Below are 23,186 nucleotides of genomic sequence, written 5' to 3'. Positions count from 1 at the left end.
ATTTTGGGGTGTGAAAAGCACTGTACCAGGGTCTGGTAGAAACTTTCCTTTTCTGAGCTCACATCTGGGTTTGATTGTAGATGGCCATTGACTTTAGATAGTTAACTACACCAGAGTTCAATCATCCACATAATTGTCATGGAAGCCTGTGAGGTGATATGCTGAGTGATTTGCTTCTAAGTGTTTGGCAACCATTATATCCATGACAGCATCTTGCATTCAGGAAGTGATCCAGTTGTGCCAGAACCATAGATAGGAAAAATGGATAGGAAACATACCCATTTGAGGTGATCCACAGTCATAACAATCATAAGGGATAGTATTCCAATCCATTCCAGAGTTTCAGTAGTAACTACCATCACTAATAACTTGTCTTTTCTTCTGTAGCCATGCTGTAGGTATGATGCTTGGCCCATGCCTAAGCCAGGTGGTGACTGCACAACCACACTATATCATTTAGACAAAAGCCTGTGGGTGGTGAGGATGCTAGTGGAAGACTGGGGATAAGGTCTGATATTGGGAGTATACTCTGTCTTTACTCTTGTCCCTCACAGAGTGGCTAGTGCTGTGGAACTATATCCCTTCAGGGGTATTCCACTTCGCTCTACTCTGTGATTTAGTAGACAGAGAAACAGACTGCCAAGGTGCTGCTGCTTGCCGCACCAGGGGGAAGACCCACTATTATAGTCCTGAGCCTTCTTTTGGAGCAGGTTACCAAGGAAGCCCCTGTCCTTCTCCACATCAACATAAGCTGCAGGAGTGGCATGATTCGTCCAGAAAAGTGATAAGCCATTGGATGGCACAAGCCTGACTGTGTGAAGCCCAGGTCTTGAGACTAGTGGTGGAGTGTCACAAAAAGTCAATTAAAGACCAGACAGAAGAGAAGTCTGATTATTGGGTAGTCAGGCCAAAGGGTTGAAGGTATAGTGCCCAGGAAAAGCAGATCAGTGTTTACAGATCAGTCTGGTCTGTCGCCCTGGTTGGAGGAGTGTTCTGTAAGGGTTGGTGGCGCAGCCACAGGATGCCCAACAGAGGTGTTTCTCTGTCCTCCTTGCTGTGTGTGTTGTTGGACTAGAGAATCGAGTATCCATCCCATCTTCTCCTTCCCAGTGGATGAGGGGGTTCACACATCAGGTGATGATGTCGTGCATGTTCCTAAGCTGTAGAGCAGCTTTCGTTCCCAATCTCCTTCAGTTTCTTTACTTTGCACAGGCATTGTCAAGATCTATTGTCCAGCTGTCTTGTAACCCAGCTGAGGCAAGGAGGCACCAAACAGGTGCTAGTTTTGGAGTTCTGTGGTGCTACATGTATTCTGCCCATAAGCAATGAAAGGAACAGACCTCCTCCCTAGGAACAAGTGGTATCCAACACTTCCTAGCTCCTAGCTACCATATTTCTGTAAAGAGGATTGTAAAGGGTATCTGAAGGGGGCACCTCCAGTAGGAGCACTGGAGCAGGACTGAGGGCATAGATATATTGGCCAAATCATGTAGCTCTGCTGGACATGTATGAGAGGTGGACTGCTCCAGACAGGCACATCCCAGACTATCACTCTTTGCTTTACCAGCAGAAGCACTCTCCTAGTACCCCAGATTGTGTTGGCAGGGAAAGAAAAAGAACAAAAAAACCCAAACAAACAAAAAAGAAGGATTTGCCTTGAAAGTGCCACTGGGAACTTCCAGTAGTCCCTTCTGGATATAAGATTATTTGTCAAGAACACATTGAAATTATGTTTCTTTACAAATGATCCTAAAACCCCTCTGTCTATCAGTGCTTTGCAAGTGAGAAAGATCCTCTCATCAGTAGCCTGTTGGTAACAGGTCTTCTGGATAACAGCTTCTAGTGTTTGCCAGCTTCTTTCTGGATGTGGTCTCAGAGCACAAGCTTCCCTTCTGGTGGGACAGTAAGCCAGCAGGACCTGCTCCTCTACAGCGCAGGAGTAGGGCTGCCCAAGATGTTCATCGTGCAAAGGAAATATTCAGAAATCAGGAAGTACCAGAGTTAATATCCTCCACTTAATCCTAATTCTAGTGTGTGGGCACACTACAGGCACACCCACAGGCATTTTTATGACAGAGGCACTAATTATGTATTATGTGATCTTTTTCAGAAAATACCTCAAAGGTGTTTGATGAGCAGGTTCTCTAGCCTTCAATACACTTCCAAAAATACCCTGAGAAAGCTTACTTCATTCTTTTTAATGCTATATTTATCCTCATTCAACATGTTTTCACAGATGTGAACTATTTCCTATGATTTCCATTCAAACAACTTGTTAGTTTCTCTGAAATCATCCATAACTTCTAAAGGAAAACACTAAAATGGTGTCTTAGTGATTAACCCAAAATCTGAAAGCCAAGAAATGTTAAACTTCATGAAGTTGGTGCCACAGAATGTGATAATACAGGACCTGGGCACTGATGATAAAAGCCTGACATGTGCTTGTAAGGTGCTATCTCTTTTTGCTTTCCCATTAGATAGTAAAGGCCTTGTCTTTCTATTTTATCTTAAAAATGCTTCAGACAATTGCAGAACAAACAGTGAGAACAGTCTTTGAAAAAGGATTCATTCTGACAGTGTTTTTAATTCTATAATTTTATTCAGATTTATTAATATCTATTTACCTCAAACATCAGAGGTTTGAAGTTCTTGCTTTCCCTGAAGCTCCCAGTTCACATCTCAAAGACTCTGAAGTGCTCTTCAGCAAAGCAGCATGGAAAAAGACTTTACTTCTTTGACAGTTTGATTTTTTAAGTTTACATGAAACAATTTGTTAACACTAAAATTTCTGAATTTCTTCCTATACCAGAAGACTGCTAAGGAATGAGGGAGTCTTTATAGGAGGACATCTTTAGGAGCAAACAAACTCGAAGCAGTTGTTGGAATGCAAGTAAAATCATAGTGAGAGGTCTCTAGTATTCATTTTTCTGCCTTCTTGCCCTCTTCTGTAGAAGAGATGGATCACATCTGCCTTGCTAGGATATAACAGCCCACTCAAAGCATTCCCTTGAAACTATTTTTCCAAGGTCAATGTCAGTATCGGAATTCCAGCAATTCAGCAGCAGAGGGCAGCAGCCACCGGGTTAACAGAACCTATTCTCGTGCCAGGCACTTTGTAATCTGACTTGCTCTTCCCTCCCTCTGCCTCTCCCCACCTACCTGAACGGGCCAAGGGCTTCCAGCTGATCACAGCTCTGGAGCTGCTGCTGGGACAGCAGGGAGGACAGGGAGAGGTGCATACAACGCGGACAAGCACATGAACATGTAAGTGTGGCCAGTTTGGGGGAGGGGGGTGCACAATGGCATCTTTCTGGGGAGGGAACTGAAGGATTAGACCCTTCCAGGAAGAGGAAGGAGTCAAAAGGCCAAACTCATGCTCTGCTTTCCCTCCATTAAACCTCTGCCAGCAGATAGGGTTAAGGAAGAAGGATCTTCCTGGCTGATCTTCTCATGAGATGTGAGCAGTGAGTGTGTTTTGGAGGAATGCTAATAGTCCCATTTCCCAGAGGGAAAGAGGAGGCATCTGCAGAATGAGAAAAAATGAGACCTCCCATGGATCTTCTTCCCCTAAAAGAGGCCTAGCTTTTTGCAGGAGAGGGAATCAGGCATGACTGGGTAGAGGCTTGCACTGGAGTCACTGCAGGATTGCTCCCCAGAAAACTGAACTTGAGATCTTCAGACCCTGACCAAATGAACTGGGCAAAGAGCCTAGAGTAGCAATGAACAGAAGTGACCCCCTGGCCCAAAGTCAAAAGGAACCAAACTGATAATTCTGCCTCCCTGCTGTTCTTGCCCCAGTCCTGAGGGATCCACCTCATGACCAGTGGGAACAAGCAGCCATTGCTCAGCCATGCTCACTCATGTTCCTTCAGACTTCTTCCTGGTTTGATGAATCTCCTTGACTGGATCACAGTGCCTTGCTGGTACCTGGGTAGTGCTGATGTCTCCATTTCAGCAGTCCTCCTTGTTCATGAGTGACACAAGACAGAAGCTGGACCTACAACCAGGCCTGCCACATTCGGATTCCACTAGACAGTGCACTTGTGAAGTCTCCTCTGATTTTGGATGACCTAGTTCTGCACTGTGTTATAATTTACTTGCCATGTTCACAGGTACCTCCTTTTTTTTCTGGCATTCTCCCTCTTTTTTGGAGTGATCAGTTCCAGTCCAGTCCCGAGAAAGCTTTTTGGGGAGATTAGATCCCCCAATTATCCCAGGCCATACCCCAACAACAACATCAGCAACTGGGATATCCTCGTTCCAAAAGGCTACGTGGTGAAGCTGACCTTCAGACATTTTGACTTGGAGCCATCGGAGTCTTGCTTCTATGACTATGTTAAGGTATGGGCAATAGATACCTGGGCCAATGACTGGATGGAGATGGGAATCTAGTGGCCACCACATGCAATTACTTTTCACTAGCTCCTGGTCTCCTCTAACTTTTCTCACAGAGGAAAGGGAAGGTGTTAAAGATGGTAATGGGTGGAGCAGGTACTGGCAACTCACGGCTGGGTAATAGTGATGCATGGAGCAGTCTGAATCTCATGAGGCTACAGCGATTTCCCCTTTACCTTGGCAGATCACAGCAGACAAGAAGAACCTAGGTCGATACTGTGGCCAGCTTGGGTCAACCACAGGCAATCACCCTGGAATAAAGGAGTTTGTATCTAAGGGGAACCAGATGCATCTGGCATTTCACTCTGATTTCTCCAATGAAGACCATGGCACCGTCATTCCCTACAGGGGATTTCTGGCCTACTACCAAGCTGTGGGTTAGTAGGGGATACCCTCAACATAAAGAAGGGAGCCCATGTGACTCCAAACAAATTTTCTTCTTGTCAAGCAAATAAAGGGAAGCCTTGAGCAGGATATGGATCTCTATGTACTTTCAGTGTACAGTAAATAGGTTTATCTCTTTCCTCCCCTTATCCCTGCATCTCTTGGTCTCTTCAGATCTAGATGAGTGTGCCCCTAACAATGCTGCTGAGGAAGATGAGAGGCCTCTGTGCCAGCATTTCTGCCACAACTATGTGTCTGGCTACTTCTGTTCTTGCCAGCCTGGCTATCAGCTTCAGAGTGATCAGCACTCTTGCAAAGGTAAATTGAAAGCCTGGATAAACTGAAAGATTGTAAATTGAAAGACTGCAAATTGAACAGTAAATTGAAAGATTGGATAAACTGAGGAGAGTTCCAGGATGGGAGCTCTTCAGCCAGTAAGGGTGGGAGACTTCCAGACTGAAAGGGATGATTTCAGGAGTAATTGACAGGGAAACCAAGGACACGGTCCCCTGTTGTGACATCTACTCTCTTCCTCTCCACTAGTGGAGTGCAGCAGTGAGTTGTTCACAGAGGCATCTGGGTACCTGAGCAGCCCTGAGTACCCCCAGCCCTATCCTGAGGACCTCCGGTGTAACTACAGCATCCGTCTGGAGAAGGGCCTGTCTATCATTCTCAAGTTCTTGGAACCCTTTGAGATTGATGAACACCAGCAAGTCCACTGTCCTTATGACCAGCTCAAGGTACCAGAACTCCAGATTAGCAAACTCTGCTTCCAGCCCTGCTGGCAGGCCTGGACAGAAATGCAAACACCACCACTGGGACAAGAAATCTGGGATCAGTACAAGGAGAATGCTTCAGCACAAAGGACTGAGCTGTTGCGTTGTCCCTCCTTCAGCGCTCTTAATTACCATTGTCCTGAGGTCACAGGCTGCAATATCCCAAAATAGGCCAAAAATATCCTCCTTCTTCCAGTTTTATCTCCCTTTGCTGTAATCTGAGGATTCAATGGGTTAATAGGTCTGATTCCCATGATAAGGGAGAAGCAGAGTTTGTTCTGATCCCTTTGTTCTGATCTGATAGTGCAGACATCAGCAAAGATGGGTTAGACAGCCAGCCCTGTCCACCGTCATAGGCACTGTAGCAAACTCAGTCTGGACTGATATGGGAATACTAGAGCAGAGAGGTATGTAAGTATCTTTCTGTCTCTGATCCATGTTTTCATTGACAGATCCAAGTGCAAGGGAAAGAGATTGGTGAATTCTGTGGCAAGGCATCACCTGGCAGCATCGAAACCAACAGCAATGAGGTGGATATACTCTTCTTCACTGATGAGTCAGGGTTCAGCCGTGGCTGGAAGATCCACTACACCTCAGAGAGTAAGAAGTTTCTTTCCCAGAGGCTAGTGTAGCCTACCTATGCCATTTGTTAATACCCATTCACTTCATCACACTCTCTAACAGGAGTCCGGTGCCCACAGCCCATGCCATGGGATCAGTTTACCATCATCAGAGACCTGCAGCCTATGTATCAATTTCAGGACTATTTCATTGTCAGCTGCAAGACTGGATATAACCTGATGAAGGTGAGATCCCTTGTCCTCTCCCTTCAGCTACATTCTGGCTTCTCTTCAGTTTGTGTAAGTCTTTCATCTTTCAGTAAAGCCTTCTTTGAAGAGTTCACTCCTGGCAGCCTCTTTCAATGTCTGTTTTTCCTTGCTTCTGTAGGCTTTCTTCCAGTATCCATTTCTTTCCTAGCCCCCTCCCTTATGCATCCCCTGTCTCACACAGGAGCAAGCCCTGGTAGAAGACAGAAGAACAAAGATCCCAAGAAATACTGGGGAGCAATAATTTCTCTTTGGAAGGCTATGAAATCAGATATGAAGCAGAAAATTTACTTGCCTCCCTTGCCATCCTATTCCCAGGACTGGGTACAGCCACAGTCTTGTCACATTTTAAAGTTTGATGGCTGCTGCTGTCTTGACCTGCTATGAAGAATTTGTAGCCTATGGCAAACACAGAATGGCGGGAAGGCAGCAAGGGGTGAGGCCAGGATATGGAAAGGAGAGCAGAGGGGAAACTGAATAGCAATGGAATGATGGGCAGATAGGATAATATTTTGATGTAGGGAAGGGAAAGTCAGGCTGTATATAGCCAATGATGATGCTTTTCTCTCCTGTGCAGGGCAACCAGAAGCTGCTGTCTTTCACTGCTGTCTGCCAGGATGATGGGACATGGCATCAATCAATGCCCCGCTGTGAAAGTGAGTGAACTGAGAACTGGGATTATGTCCCTGCCCTGGGTTATCCCTCCAAGAACAGGTGGGAATTTCATCTTCTATGACTCAATTTGTCTGGTTGGAAGGACCTATGGAGTTCATCTAGTCCAATTGCCCACTGTTGACTTGTGTTACCTGTGCATGCTCCAGCAAAATCTTAAATGTTTTTCTTCCCTTACAAAAATACATAGAATATCATTAATATTGATACAATGCTGTAACATCTAAAAGCAAAAGATATCCAGTTTGGGACCAGTTTTGGAACTATCTCTCTCCACCAGCTGTACTAGCTGGTCCTCTCCATCCTTCACATCATGGCCACCATCCAAGTTCAGCCTATATCTACAGTCAATAAGTCTGTCTTTGATTCATCTCCTTGTTCTTTTTTCCTTTTTTGTAGTTGTGAACTGTGGCAACCCTACAGAACTGGCCAACGGGGCATTCAGTTATGTTAACAAACCTGCAAGCAACAGCTACCAGTCAGTGATCACATATCAGTGCAATGAGCCATACTACCACATAGTCACCAGAAAAGGAGGTGGTGAGTCTTAATCCCACACAGATATTGAAATCTGTGCATGAAAAGCCCTCTCAGATCTCCAGACAGAATCACCCCAGTCTCCATTCCTCAGGCTTGAGGCTCTTGCTTTCCTCAGTGAGGGCTCTCCAGTCTTTCCGTAGCTCTGCAGTGCAGGTCCTGAGGCCTATTCCCTCAGCCTATTCCTGCCCTGCTTTGTTTCCAGAATCCTTCATGCCCCTCTTCCAGGCATTCCTTAAACATTTATGGAAGGTTTTATTCTTGCATCTGTAGTCATGATTCATTCTTTTCCAGTGGATTTCACTCTTTCACTGAAATCTGGGGCACAATATCCTGGATTCACCAAAATTCTGAAACCTGAGGAACTGATCATACAAACTTAAGATAGTACAGATGATACACTAAATCAACTCACACTCCACTCCAGTGTAATATGTTCTTCACCCTGTTTAGAATGTTGTCCAGCACTAGAGACATCTGGGGGCTAAATAATATACACACAGATAAATCTATTTTTATGTAGCAGGTCAGAAATTTAAGGGAACGTTCAAAACCATTCATTTGCCTTCTGTTTGCACCTGAGCTTTGATTTGATGATACAGGAACTTTGTTTACAAGAACAGTATAAAGAGTTCCTGATTTCCTTGCCCTGGCTACTCATTTAGCCTCCACCAAAAAAATGTAGGATTTTAACCTGAATCAGTTCCTGGATATGGGTGCCAGCACAGACAATTGTGTGGCATGCCTAAGAGAAGTAACACACTATGGTATTGGGTCCAGGAACAAGCAGCTGAGAGTGAGCAGATACAGGAGTACTTTAAGTTGGTACTACTGTCGAATTTGCCTATCCTTGCATCTGAGTTAAACTCCTTGTCAAAGAGTCAGAGCTCTATCTTATCAGAAAGAATCAAGAGCAAGTAAGTATCAGCACCAGGGTGTGTAAAATTCTGATGGGGAGGTGACTGTGATTTAGTCAATGTTCAAAGCGAACAGCAAACAGTTTATTGAGAGCGTTTAATAAAGCGTAAGATAAGTTGTGTAGAAACTATTTTTAGTCGCTAGCATTTGATATACTATACAAACTTTCTAAGAAAAGCAAGAACATTAGAGGTATTGGGATTTGTGTTGAGAGGTGACATGCATGTTAGCTGAGCTGCAATACAGCTTCAGAAATTTATACTGAACATGTCCAGTAACTGCTTCATCTTATTCCTGTTTCTGGAACTAGTCAAGTTGTCCTGCTCTCTGCAAACTGCAGAGATCAGAGAGTTGAATATAAGTTCCTTATTTCTTCTCTCCCTTCTTTTAGCTAAATAAGGTCAAACAGTGCTCTGTGAGCATGTGGACTGAATGAAGTTAGACTGCTCTCAGCTGTCTCCTTAGGCTTTTCTTCCATAGAAGCAGTGCCTGAACTTTACAATTCTTCACCTGGAACTGAGATGCTTAGAGATGAGCATGCTATCCCAGAGGGAAACATCTCAGACTGTACTGCAAAGGGCTTTTCCTGGGAAAGGGTGCCTTTACAATGGAAGGGCTGAGTGCGGTATGTGGGATACCCTGGAAAGAGGTACCCCTTCTTTCTACCCACCCCACATCTGCAGGCCTGGTTCTCATTCACTTCCTGTCTCATCTTCCAGACAGATTCACCTGCTCTCCTGAGGGAATCTGGGTGGATCAAGATGGCCAGGTGAAGATTCCTATCTGTTTGCCAGGTCAGTAAAACACTCTGACTTTGTCTGGTACTTAGCAATCCACGCTGGGAGTTAGTACAAAGCAGAGAGGACATGCAGGGAAGAAGGTGAAGAAATAATATTTTTAATAGTGTCACTGAGGGAGGACAGGGAAATCCATCCAGGAAGGTGAAAATAACATCAAGTTAAACAGCAAGAGATGGTGTAGGAAGGAGAGAGACCAGCCAGTGTAAGAGAGGGTGTGACAATCTCCTTGCCTCTCTCTGCAGTGTGTGGGAAGCCGGTCAATCCTGTTACTGAAGTTCAGCGGATCTTGGGCGGCAGGTCAGCAAAGAGTGGCAGCTTCCCTTGGCAGGCTCTGACTGGCATCCATGGACGTGGAGGTGGCGCACTCCTGGGCGATCGCTGGATCTTGACTGCTGCCCACACCATCTTCCCCAAAGGTGCAGGAGGGAGCAATAAAAGCCTGGACCAGGTGGCAGAGGAGACTAACATTTTCCTTGGCCACACAGAGGTAGAAGAGCTCCACAAGATGGGTAACCACCCTGTACGCAGGATCTTTATCCATCCAGATTACAGCCCTAAAGATGAGTACAACTTCAATGGAGACATTGCACTGCTGGAGCTGAAATACCCAGTAACACTGGGCCCTACCATCCTGCCCATCTGTCTCCCAGATACTACCAACACAACGTTCTACATGGATGGGCACATGGGCTATGTGAGTGGCTTTGGTGTGGAAAAAAACTTTATTTCAAATCATTTGAAGTATGTGAACTTGCCAGCGGTTGCTCGGGAGAAGTGTCAGAGATGGCTAGATAGTTTGAACAGAGAAACACCTATGGTTTTCTCTGAGAACATGTTCTGTGCTGGCTCCCTCATAGTCAAAAAGGATACCTGCCAGGGGGACAGCGGGAGTGTCTTCACAGTGCTAGATACAGCAAATGGTCGCTGGGTGGCTACAGGTATTGTTTCTTGGGGTATTGGCTGTGCCCAAGGTTACGGTTTCTACACCAAGGTCCTCAACTATTTGGACTGGATCAAAGGGATAATAAGGGAGGACAGACTCTGAATGTTGCTGTCCTATTAGCTGAAGAATCACTGATATCATAGGTTTCCAGACACAGCAAATCCTGTCTGAAGCTCTTGATGATGTCATAAAGGCTTTTCAAACACACAGACCATGTCAGCTTCATCATGAACGCTTCTGAAAGCCACCACGTTGTTTGATGAATTCTTGGTGACATCATCAAAACTTGCCAAAGCTGCTGTCCCATTGGCTAAAGCCTTTGTGGACATTCTAATTCTTTCAAATGCAATCTTACTATTGGATGTAGCTTTAATAGTATCAGCAAATCTCATGACATCCAACATGCTATTGTCTGAAGTGCTGATATCATAAGGCTACTGCAGTCTACTTTCCTGTAACGTGGGAAGCCTGCAGTACAGCAGACCTTCTTGAAGGATGTAGTACTTTGTGCTGAGTACAGTATGCGTATGCCTGTTGGCATCAGTGAGATTCTATCAATATTAAAATCATTGCTATAGAAACCAAATGTGTTATGTTTTTCCGTTTCTGTTTTTAATAACTACTAAATATTCCCCACCACCAAAAGCAACTTACAGACTGTATCTATACAGGGATCACTTTACCTACTACTAAAGTGTTTCCTGGTCTATAATGGCCATACGGCAGTTGCTCAACTGTCACAAAATTACTATTAGAAAGATTAACCACTCTGAAACTCTATATGACTTCAAGGGGTGGGAGAGGGGAGCAAAAATAAATTGTCTGTGCAAAGCCATTTCCAAATATAAGGAAGAGATCTTCTCAAAGACCAGGGATAAAGTCCGGAGAAAGAAAGACTTTCTCTTGCTGGAGGAGGATCAGGTTAGGGAATACTTAAGCAAACTGGACATACACAAGTCCATGGGCCCTGATAGGATACACCCAGGAGTGCTGAGGGAGCTGGAGGATGTCATCGCTAGGCTACTCTCAATCATTTTTGAAAGATCGTGGCGATCAGGAGAGGTACCTGAGGACTGGAAGAAAGCAAATGTCACGCCAATCTTCCAAAAGGGTAAGAAGGAAGACCCAGGGAACTACAGGCTGGTCAGCCTCACCTCGATCCCTGGAGGGAAGGCGGTGGAGCAACTAATGTTGGATACCATTTCCAAGCACATGCAGGACAAGAAGGTGATCGGGAGTAGTCAGCATGGATTCACTAAGGGGAAATGATGCTTCACCAACCTGATAGCCTTCTCTGATGGAATTGCTGGCTGGGTCAATGAGGGGACAGCAGTGGATGTTGTCTACCTTGACTTCAGCAAGGCTTTTGACACTGTCTCCCATAACATCCTCATAGGTAAGCTCAGGAAGTATGGGCTGGAGCAGACAGGAAGTGGATTGAGAACTGGCTGAATGGCGGAGCTCAGAGGATTGTGATCAATGGCACAAAGTCTAGTTGGAGGCCAGTAACTAGCAGTGTACCCCAGGGGTCAATACTGGGTCCAGTCTTGTTCAACTTCTTCATCAATGACCTGGATGAAGGGACAGAGTGCACCCTCAGCAAGTTTGCTGATGATACAAGACTGGGAGGAGTGGCAGATACACCAGAGGGCTGTGCTGCCATCCAGAGGGACCTCGACAGGCATGTGCAGCCAGGAACCTTATGAAGTTCAACAAAGGGAAATGCAGAGTTCTGCACCTAGGGAGGAATAACCCCATGCACCAGTACAGGCTGGGGACTAACCTGCTGGAAAGCAGCTCCACAGAGAAGGACCTGGGAGCCCTGGTGGACAGCAAGTTTGACCATGAGCCAGCAATTTGTCCTTGTGGCCAAGAAGGCCAATGGTATCCTGCACTGCATTAGGACTAGCTTTGCCAGCAGGTTGAGGGAGGTGATCCTTCCCCTCTATTCAGCCCTGGTGAGACCGCATCTGGAGTACTGTGTCTGGTTCTGGGCTCCCCAATACAAGAGACATGGAGCTACTGGAGCGAGTCCAGCAAAGGGCTACTAAGATGATTAAGCAACTGGAGTATCTCTCATATGAGGAAAGGTTGAGAGAGCTGGGATTGTTTAGCCTTAGAGAAAGAAGAGAAGAGAAAGCTTGGGGGCGGGGGGGAAGGGGGGGAATCTTATCAGTGTGTATAAATACCTAAAGGGAGGCTGTAAAGAAGATGGAGCCATCTCAGTGGTGCCCAGTGACAGGACAAGAGGCAATGGGCACAAACTGAAACACAGGAAGTTCTGTTTGAACATAAGGAAAAACTTCTTTACAGTGAGGGTGACTGAGCACTGTAACAGATTGCCCAGAGAGGTTATGGAGTCTCCATCCTTGGAGATATTCAAAACCTGATTGGATATGGTCCTAGGCAAAGTGCTATAGGTGACCATGCTTGAGCAGGGGGGGTGGACTAGATGATCTCCAGAGATTCTCAACCATTCTGTGATCTGTGAAAAATAAAAAACATTCAATATCCACTAGGTCACAGTTCCTCCAGAATGTAGTATATAGTTACTAGCTCAACAACAAAATAACAGTTTGCATGTTATACATGCTTAGGAATTGAAGGTCCTTGAGCTGAGTGCAGGAATCTATATGAAATCTCCCAAGCGCTACACTGACCCTCCTCACGGTTTTATAGACTCACAGAAAAATTTAGGCTGGAAGAACCTCTGATGACAGCAGGTCTAACTTCAAACCTTAAGGACCTTGCCTAGGCAAGTTCTGAAGATCTCCAAGGATGGAGATTACCCAGCCTTCTGGGGCACCTGTTCCAGTGCTGAAACACCCCCAGAGAGAAGAAAATCCTTATGTCCAATTGGAAATAACCTTATTGTAATTTGTGCTTGTTGTCTCTTGTCCTTCTGCTGTTCACCTCTTCAAAGAATCTGACTTTGTCTTCTCCCTAAGCCTCCTTTAGGGAGCTGAAGAGAGCAGTAAGATTCCCCCCCTTAGATTTCTTCTTTTCAAGCTGAACAAATGCAGCTCCATCAGCCTTTCTTCATATACCATCTGCATCAGCCCCCTGACCATCTTAGTGGAAAGATATCTATGAGGAATTCAGGACTTGAAGTAGCATTCTGGAGCAGAAGACACCCCTAAAGCATGTCAAGTAATCTCCCATAACACTGCCTTCCCTAATTCAAACAACCTTTATCCAACACAATAAAGTCTGAAAAATAAAGCCCTGAAGGAAGGTGACTGTAAGAAGTCTGAAGAGGTCTCTTCTGCTCAGCTTGATTCAGAGGTCTGAAATCCTTATTGCTGGTAATGGTTGATCACTGAGATGCAACCAGCTCAGAAGAACCTCAAAAAATACTCCTAGGTAGAGAGGTGAGGTACCACAACTTACAGCTTAACAAAGCCTTGGAGCTGGCAGCACAGTGGGTCGTTATGTGATTGGACACTTGATTAGGGAGTTTCAAGGAGAACTAGCTCTAGTTTGAAAAGAAAGGCAATTTGCACATGATAAGCAGATTTGGACATTCTTTAATGCTGTTAGATATTCTGAATGATACAAGAAATACAGAAGTCAGAAGCCAGGCTCTGAACCTACCCTGGGAATCAACAATTATTGTCTCTTGTCTTCATTAATATGTCTCTGTCAGGTGGAGCATGACTACGTTTTCTCCAAGTGGGAAAAGATGGGATAGAAAAAATGAGAGGAAGCAGAAGGGGCCTCTTTATTTAGAATAGTATCTTCCTCTTCTGCTGCTATGAGTGGAGGAAGAAAGAGAAATTCCATTCCCAGATAACAACAGTGGGAGAGACTGATATATATTTCCTGACTCTCCACTCAGCACAGAGACAATGACTTTGTTGGCTTGTTATACACAAAAAGTGAACAGGATCACAGTCAGCCTTCCTACCTTAACATATGACCCTCACATTTAGGAAGAGTGGCAGTACTTAAGGGAGAAAGAGCTAATCCTGCCATGTTTCTGGATCCTCATGCCTGCTCATTGTCTCTGTAATCCAGTCCAAATAACGCACTACTTTGGTGTAAAGACCAAAGGTACCACATCTTGGTCCCCAGGAGATCAGCCCAGCCACATAGTACCGGCTATCATCAAGGGGATCTTGGATGGCATAAGCCCCACCACTATCCCCCTTACAGCTGTCCTTGCCACCACCAGCACAGATCATATTGTCAGTGAATCGGTAAGCACTGGAATCAGCAGAGCCCTCCGGCTTAACAGAACGGCAGTCATCCATGTCCACCACAGGAATCTGGGCCTTCCAAAGATAAATAGGCAGTCTTCCTCTCTCTCTCTGGCCCCAACCAGCAATATAGCCCAGAGTCCCTTCTCGCAGCTCGTATTCAAGTGATTTACCAGGAAGACAGAGAGGTGAGATGTTTGGGCCCATCTTCACAGGTTCCCTCAGCTTCAGTAGTGCAATGTCATTATCAAAATCAGTCCTAGTTTCTGCAGGCTGCTTCTTCCAATCAGGGTGGATGAATGAACACTCTGGAACCAGCAGTTTGGCCTCCCGGAGCAAGGATTCTCCACCAACATTGATTACACCAGCATACATGGTGGGCTTGTCATATCCCTCCAGCACATGAGCTGCAGTCATTACCCATCTTTCAGAGATGAGTACCCCACCCCCTCGTGGATATTCAAAATAGACCTGCCAGGGAAAGTTGCCCTTTTCTGCACGGGTTCCTCCAAAAATCTTTGCTGTCTCCTGGATGGGTTTACTGGGCACCCCACAGACTAGGAAGAAAAGAAAAAAGAAGGAACCAGATGGGAGAACTAGTAAGTACACTTACAAGTAGGAAGTTCTTTGGTGCTACTAAAAAGCCCATAGTGCCCTCCTTCCTGTCTCCTGTAAATCTTCTTTGGCTCTGAGTAATTTATATTCTGCATCCCAGGGTTTGCAGCTAATGTTTACAGAAAATTTCAAGAAAATTCAAGCAAAAACACTGTCAACATTCAATATAGGCTGAAAATACCCATTTTCAAATCTTGTTCTGGAAAGAAAGCAGAACATTCACAACTGCTGTCACCCAACCAGCACTGGGTATGTCAAAGCTCACAGCTTCATCCCATTCTACTTAGCATGTCTGCTTTGCTGGATATGTCCTGTAGGCAAAGGGATTGTCTTTGAAAGAACATCTGTTTAAGTTCTTAGAAATCTGACACTACTATATAAAAGCATTTCTGTCTGAACTCCAGATCGTTTCAGGTTAAGTGTTCTGGTTTGTATTTATTTGTCATTGATGTTTTACCAGTTTTCCGCCCCATTCTTTCAGTATGTAGAATCTTAAGCAGCGAGTTAATGAAGATCTTATCTGTGAGTCTCACAGATGCAGAGATGCTGTATGATCTTTGAGTAAAAACGTTCTATAAGTTTTTGCAAAATAAGACCTTAAGGGCAAAAATTAGGTTGATCATTCTGACATAACTAGGAAATTGATTTCTTTTCACATTGCTTGGTTTGCATTGAACCCCTAGTCATATAGGCCGGAGATTAAAGAATTATAGCTACTTATAAATGAGATAGATAGTCTTTGTTAAATAATTTCAGGGAATAATAAAAAGATTTATGCTGGAAGGGACTTCTGGCTGTCTCCAGTCATCCCTATCTGCCCTTCCCCCTGCTTTCCTAACTGCAAAGCTAGATCAGGTTGCTCAGGGCCTTGTCCAGGTGACTTCAGAGCATCTGCAAGGATGGTGACTCCTCAGCCTCCCTGCACACTTGTTCCAGTGCTCTGAGGGAACATTTTTCCTTAAACATAGTCTGAATTTCCTTTGTTGCAGCTAGTGCCCATTGCCTTTTATCCTTTGGTTGCATCCCTCTGAGAAAAGTCTGGCTTTATCTTCTTTTTAATTCCCTTTAAGGTAGTAAATTCCCATAGCTTCATCTTTTTATTTGCTTTCTAATGGTTTTGTGCAGTGGTGTAGCCCAAGTCACTGGCTGGGCTGGCCTTTAAGAGAGCTGAACCATTCTCAGCTAGGTCTAGTACTGTAAAAGGCCAGTGAAGAGTTGGGGGATTGGAATACTGAACAGGCATGGCATACCAGTAGCCCTAGGGATGCTGCCTCCTAAGAGTGGAGCGGTAAGCTGAGCAGCCTGCAAAATACGTAAGATTTAAAGTGCTTTGTATCAGCTGGAAATTAAGATTCAGCCATAACTACTTGCAGTCAGGAGCAGGAGTAGTACCCACCCACTTCCCTTCTCAGTGTCCCTTAAGTACACACAGTGAAGAGGTGATTAAAAGGTTCTGAACAGGGATATTCCTTGAGTTGTCAGACCCAGTAAGTGTGGCTGAATACTGAATCACACATGCTCCTTAAGAGCTGAGGCTATGACTTCCAGTGAGAGTGGGGAAAGTTCTTTCCCTATAGCCCTGCACCTGTAGTGCCCAGTGGACAGCTGAACCCAGGAGGAATTTGAAGAGAAGCTACAGCTCTCAGTGTAGCTTGGGAAGGACTGAAGAAGGAAAGGTCCAGTACGACATTGTTGGATATCTCTTTTGATCTGCCAGGGGTTTTTTGCTATCTGCAAAGCAGACAGAGATCTAAAGTCCTGAACAACTTGAGAATATGCACATCTGAAGATGGGGAAACTGGTGCAGAAGCACACACCAACACTTGAAGAGGTCCTGTTATATCAGACATCCTGTCGAGTTGCCTACCTTTCTCACCAGTTTCTTTCTGCTGTCTCCACTGATCTTTCTTAGGAGCTCACAGCTTTCAGAAATACCCTGTCCAGTATGATTCAGACTACATAGAAGGAATCAGCTGTTATTTCAGGCCTAACAGTTTAAAAACAGAGAAATGAAAGAGGCAGTGGTCTTCACACACCACAAGCGTACATACACAGGTTTTGGTAGTACCTGGGACACATTTTGGTAGCTCTGTTCCCATCTCTTCACTGACCCATAGTCCACTGGCTGAGCACTGATAAACCGCTTGGAAAACACAGGAGAAAAGAGTGCCATAAAGATATGCTCAAGATCAAGAGAGGATAAGTAGCATTACTGTATAAGTTGATGTATTGACCTTCTCATGTCCAAAGCAAGCACAGCTTGGTAAACATTGCCAAGATCCCCCCAGAAGTCCATAACTCCACTAGGGTACTTCCGCCCCTGTTTTGGAGGGATGTCATCTAATAGGTCTCTTAAGTTCTTTACTTCTCCACCAGAAATGTGTGCCAGATGTGACAAAAATCTCCACGGTTCATATAGCTGGGAACTGGAGAGAGGGCTTGCTAATACATTTAAGATCAACAGCCCAAGTACATTATGGACATTATGACAGTGCATTAAACAAAAATGCAACACAAAGCTACTGGCTGCAACTCCACACCAACAGGAACCTTTTCCCAGGCTTAACCTGTAGGGATATGATCTCAGCCCCAGGATGATGCCAGTACCTTTTCTTAAGCTTTTGATTAAAGGAATGTATTTGTGTAGCACAGGCAATGCCTACCTTCACCTTTGGTTTTTAGAGTGTAGTAAGGCGTATCACAGAGATAGCGGAAAACAGCTTTATACAGAGGCTCATGAGGTTCAGAGATGTATATGGCTTGGCCATTGTCAATAGGGATAGGTTCACCACAGTTCACAGCTGTAGAAAAGAAACAGAAATGATCAAACATGATTAAAGGGCCATCCCCACCCATCCATTTTTTTTCTGTCAAGTGGGGAACCATTCAGCTCCTCTGGTCCCTGTGTGGTCATCAGTGCTTACTTCCTCTGTCCCTTCAGTGTGCTCACATCCCAGTTCTCACCTTCCTCCTAGTCTGGAGATAGAGTGGGTCTAGAGCATAAAGACTCCATTCCAGACTGCTTCCCTCCATACAGGGATGGGTCACTTACGAACACAGCTGAAGTGAGAGTTGCTCCATTCACCATTGTCCTGACAGCTGGAGTGAAAAGTCATTAGGCTGTCTCGTTGCTAGGGAAAAGAACACATGACCCGTGTCAGTCACTGACAATGAAACATATCTGAAATAGGCACTCCAGTGGAGGGTCCTCAAAGTGCTGTAGTTGGTGGAAGAAACTCCCACTTATTACAGCTGTGGTGAAAACTTTGAGCCACAAAGGTGCTTGAAGCATCTGGTAAGAAATAGCAGCAGGATGCAGCTGACAGTGTGTGTGCTTTTGTGTGTAACTTACCCTCACAATTTCATAGCCTTCCACACAGGTCACCTTCACATTGTCCTTGAAGATATACTTGTCCTTCTTTGGGTCAAGAACAGAGTTGGGGATGACACTCTGGGGACAGGTTATGGCTTTGGAGAGAAAGGAGAACATCAGTAATTAAATGGTTTGAGATTTACTCTCCTTCCAGCTCCCAATTTCTCTCTCCCCACTCATTATTTTCACCAGTCAACAGGCATCCTCTGTTTAGCCAATAGACCCTTAGCTGTGTCTAGCAAACCTAGCAACTGTGAACATGTTAACATCCTGTTGTACCATGAATCTGACCTCCTGGGACAAACCCTCTCCCTGACTCAGCAGCCAAGAAAATGCTTTCCCAAGTATTTACTCACGATTCCCATGGTAGCGTATTTTCCAGCCTTTGCGCTGTACTATGTGGTCTGTTTGGAAGATTATGTCAAGAATGTTGTTCCTAGTTTTGATTTCTGGAGGACCTGGGAATTTGCTGCCACAATAGGGACCAAAACGCTGTTCTCCAGAGACAAGCTGGGAAAAAAACAAGAAGAAATGAGAAATACTGATTGGAATCAATAGAGAGAGATTCCCAAGAACTTTAAAAGGCAGCATAGTTGAAATTAAGGTTAAGCAGTCAGAGAATCTTCTGAATATGAGAGGATTGAGGGAGACCCAGAGCATCCTGACTCCCCTCCCTAAGTCCCAGACATACTGTTAAACTGTCGTGGCAGCGCCCTTTTGAGTCAGCCGGTTCCACATCGAAGTCCCCACTGTGTATGGTCAACGCCACAAAGTAGCCTGGCCTCAGAACCACTCGGTACTCACACTGTGAGTTCTCTGGATACTGATTGGGATAGTTGGGGCTGGTGATCTCTCCTGATGGCTCAGTAAAGGCATTTCCACTGCAGTTCACTAGGATTGAGGAAGAAACACAGGTAGGACTCAGAAAGGAACTTATTCATGTGTGAAGCAGATAAACATCCCCTCTTCCATTACATTTCCAGTCTCCCCAGTCATCTGGATTAACCATGTCACAATATGGCATGTTTCATAGAAACTGAAACCAGGGCCACCATCCAATTTGCCAGGGTCCTTAACTCCCAGTGGCCTGAGCAATGGTACCTCTGGCCCATCCTTTGGAAGGCAACTTCCTGGAGTCCTCAGTACTAGGGGACAGCTTCAGCACATCATTAATTTTGCTGTCTTGCTTAATTTCTCCTAGCGTTCTCTCTTTCTCCCTCCATCTTTTCTCTTACCTTCTACCTGTGATTTAGGCCCCTCTCGCTCATGCTCAGGTCCTCATGTTATACCCCTTTCAACATGCCCCATTTGTGACTTTGCCATTTTCTGATTCAAGTCAAGCAGCCCCTTGGCCATTTTGGAATCTTCTTTGAAGTGCCCTGTTTTTTCAGGGATTAGAAGATTCACAGCTAGCAGTATGCTAGGAAGGTCTCCATCACAGTCTTCAGGGAATGTTATTTAATAGTTTCTTAGTTATCTTGACACAAAAAATAAGAACACCTTAATGGAAATCCCCAAAGTCACGATCTACTGCCAGTTCAGATTTTGCACTGAGATGCATTTTCTGTCACTACAGGTTCAAAGGGTTGATAGAGGAGGTCTTCCGAGGACAATATCCCAACTCAGCCTAAATTAGCTTTTGATGTTGACCACAATGTGTGTAGGTCTCTTACCTCCACATGTTCTCTTATCTTCATAAAGGAAATAATCTGGTGGACAGGTACAGAAGTAACCACCGATATAGTTATTGCAGTAATGACTGCAAGGTTCCTCCACAAAATCTGTGCACTCATCCAAGTCTGCAAGTGTGAAAAGAAAAGATGAGTCAGCCAAGAAGAGGAGAGGGCCCTGAGGGCAGGATAAAGATTGGAAAGTGAAGCAAACACTAGCAGACAACAAGAAAAAGAGATCTTTATGGCAGCATTTAGACTGGTAATACTGGAAAGCAGTTCTGCCTGCTGGGATCTCTTTTAAATAAGGTATTCTTGCAATGAAACCCCTCCTGTTAGCTTTCCTCCCACTCCTAGTCCCAGACACCACAGAGATTCAGAGAAGGCTGTTCTAGCCTTACCCACTGCAACATAGTAGGCTGCAAAACCAGTGAAATGTTCCTCATTGGAAAAATCAGATTGGAAGGTCATAGTCAGGATGTTATAAGGGACATGAAATTCCTCCACAATCGGGGAACCAGGGACACGAGGTTTCTTTCGCCCACAGAGCAGGCCTTCAACACGGACACCAGACAGGATCTGCAGAAGGATGCAGAGAGGTCTTATCTCACTGCTGGTATATGTGTAATTATCAGTATTCGATTCCTTCAGCTTACAATCAATATTTGATTCCTTCAGGTTACAAGTGGCCAACCAGTGACTTCAAAGTTGTGTGCATTTCTCGAGACATTCAGATAAATCTCCCAGGGCACAGCTATGTCACATAGCTGGCAGGAGGGGCCATTCTCATACCAAAGTCGCTGTGTGATCCACAAAGCTAATCAAGGGTGGCAGACAGCCAGCAGGGACTGCTGAGACCCTACAGCTGAATAGAGCCCATGGAGAACCAGTCTCTTGCCATTTGTAAGATGCTTGAGGAGTGTTCCCTCTTATTGACATCCCAGCTCTGAAATACCTGTCTTAATTTTTCAGATGCAAATTAATCCAGAAAGTTTTCTGTTAACATTCTTTCCTGAGGCCCATTTGTACAAAAAATTAACACTGCAGTTAAGGCTGTGAAACAGATCCCTGATGGTCTGCAGAGCAGTCTATCATCAGTTTGTTGCAAAAAGACATGTTATTACAGCTCCTGCTAAAGCATATCCATCTTATAAACCCACCTTGGTCTTTCTCCAAATTCTTCTTTTGGTGCTGCACCTGATCTTATTGCTCCTTTTCACACATAGCCATTGCAGGATAGGCTAGTCTTGTTTCTTTCTCTTTGCATAGAAATGCTTGATCTTTAGTGCTTTGTAAGACAACATGGTGCAGACCTACTGGGGCTCTAAGTTTTAAGAAAATTGTGGTGCACAGCTCAGGACAACAGACCACTGCACTTTATCTCAGCACCCACTCGATTTCTTGATTGTTTTTAACTCTCAAAATTTCCAGTCAATTTCTGATTGCATTAAATTGTCTATGTCCACTTATGGATTAACTCTAACAGAATAATTTCAGGGACAGAAAATCGATGCCCTTTCTAAGAAAATGGTCCTTTTATACACATGATTCACTGGTTAAGAATATGCCTGGCAATAGGGACGTGTTAGCAATGGTGAGGAAGGCTCTTCCTATGAATGTAAGATAAACATGGGGACGGGAGCATAGATGGGACACTCAGTTGGCAGACAATGTTCATGTGGTTACAAAGCAAAATTCAAATCAATTTAACCACTATTAGAGCAGATATGCTAAATCATTTTGGCTTGTTGAGGCTCAGAACAGAAAGGATGTATCTCTTCTTCCAACCCTGAGCCTTGTACGCAGCTTTGCTGTTCTGCCCTCTACCCCATTTTCTTGTCTTTTTCTCACATGAGGATGGATGGGGAACAGTACCTTCACAGAATCATATTCGCAGTTCTGCGATGGTTCAAGATCCAGATGTGTGAAATAAAGGTGAATGCCATGTCCTGGGGGAACCTGGATTTCCCAGGACTCCTGCACATCATTGGGATACACCTGAGGATAATTGGGGGACAAGATCTCACCATACATGGAGGCTGCATCAGCCCAGACAGGAAGACAGAAGAAGACAAGGCACCTGAGAAAAGAGGAAGGAAGATGACATTGCAGAGAACTCTGCCTGCATATGCACACAGTTCCTAGGGAGAAGTTTGGTGTTTAGCTGTATGTAGTATGTAGTGCAGCTCCTGGCCTTTGGAGTTTGATGCCCAAGGCTGTGGCTGTGTGGGGCTGGTCTTTCTCCTGTAGCCTTTCACAAGAAGGGATGCAATCTCAGTCCTGTTCTCTGCTCTACTCTCCAGCCCTCTAGAAGCTGGGAATGCTGCAGGAGCTGAACAGGGGAGTCTTAAACACTATTCCCTACTTCATTTCCTTGCTTTGGAGGAGGCTTGTTCTGTAGGCACATTCAGATTTGAGAACTAGTACAATATTACAGGAAAGGCACCTAACTGATAAAATGAAATTATTAACAAACCAGAATTACCCTTGGAGATTCAATAACTCACCACATCTGGAAAAAGCTGATCTTCCTTTCTGAAAACTGCCAGGAACTGGACTTTGGAGTTACGGTCTGGGACAAAAACAGTGTGATTGGTTAATGTTGTCTGTGCTTCTGTGTGTGTGGTAGGCAGGTCAAAGATCTTAATATCCCAACTTGTGGAGAATATGCCAATGATTTGCCTCAAAAGCAAGTTTTATATCATCATTTCTTCCTGCATACAGCAACCCCAAGCATCAAGGAGAGATGTTGAGCTCAGTACTGACAAAATGGGGAGATGTCACTAGGACCCCCCTTCTCCCCTTATATCCATCAGTGTCCCCAACACCATGCTGATGCATTCCCTTTCATAGCAAATTAAGATAGCACTCCCCCTGCCAAGATAACCAATTCACTCCTCCCAGCACCCCAAAAATTATGCTAAGACCCTGGGGTTGGGGGAATGCATGTCCTACCCCTTCTAGCTGTCACACACAGAGCAATGCTCACAAATGTTTTCCTTGCCCATTTCTAATGTTTGCAATATTTACCTTCTCTCCCTAGTTTGTGTCTGGTTTTCTTCTCCCTTTCGTTCTCT

At 44.8% G+C, this 23,186-nt stretch overlaps 2 protein-coding genes across 2 annotated transcripts; one reads left to right on the top strand and one right to left on the bottom strand.

The window, feature by feature from the left end:
- Positions 1-3,187: 3,187 nt before the first annotated feature.
- Positions 3,188-10,827, top strand: C1R (complement C1r). The gene is made up of 11 exons (XM_013958054.2): positions 3,188-3,264; positions 4,113-4,341; positions 4,580-4,772; positions 4,954-5,097; positions 5,323-5,519; positions 6,008-6,155; positions 6,240-6,361; positions 6,960-7,038; positions 7,454-7,594; positions 9,229-9,303; positions 9,552-10,827. Exons 1-11 carry the CDS (start codon positions 3,257-3,259, stop codon positions 10,352-10,354), a joined length of 2,139 nt encoding a protein of 712 aa, XP_013813508.1. The 5' UTR covers positions 3,188-3,256; the 3' UTR covers positions 10,355-10,827.
- A 2,936-nt stretch (positions 10,828-13,763) lies between these two features.
- C1S (complement C1s) lies at positions 13,764-23,186 on the bottom strand. Its single transcript, XM_013958186.1, has 12 exons — positions 23,140-23,186; positions 22,617-22,681; positions 21,985-22,189; positions 20,511-20,688; positions 20,113-20,238; positions 19,131-19,330; positions 18,796-18,949; positions 18,419-18,534; positions 18,119-18,197; positions 17,730-17,867; positions 17,135-17,209; positions 13,764-15,008 (listed from the first exon to the last, which is right to left on the bottom strand). Exons 2-12 carry the CDS (start codon positions 22,619-22,621, stop codon positions 14,215-14,217), a joined length of 2,070 nt encoding a protein of 689 aa, XP_013813640.1. The 5' UTR covers positions 22,622-22,681; positions 23,140-23,186; the 3' UTR covers positions 13,764-14,214.

The sequence above is a fragment of the Apteryx mantelli genome, chromosome 1 (genome assembly GCF_036417845.1).
Source record: "Apteryx mantelli isolate bAptMan1 chromosome 1, bAptMan1.hap1, whole genome shotgun sequence".
NCBI lineage: Eukaryota > Metazoa > Chordata > Aves > Apterygiformes > Apterygidae > Apteryx > Apteryx mantelli.
The sequence above is the reverse complement of the archived record's forward strand: the minus strand, read 5'-3'. Positions and strand labels throughout refer to the sequence as shown.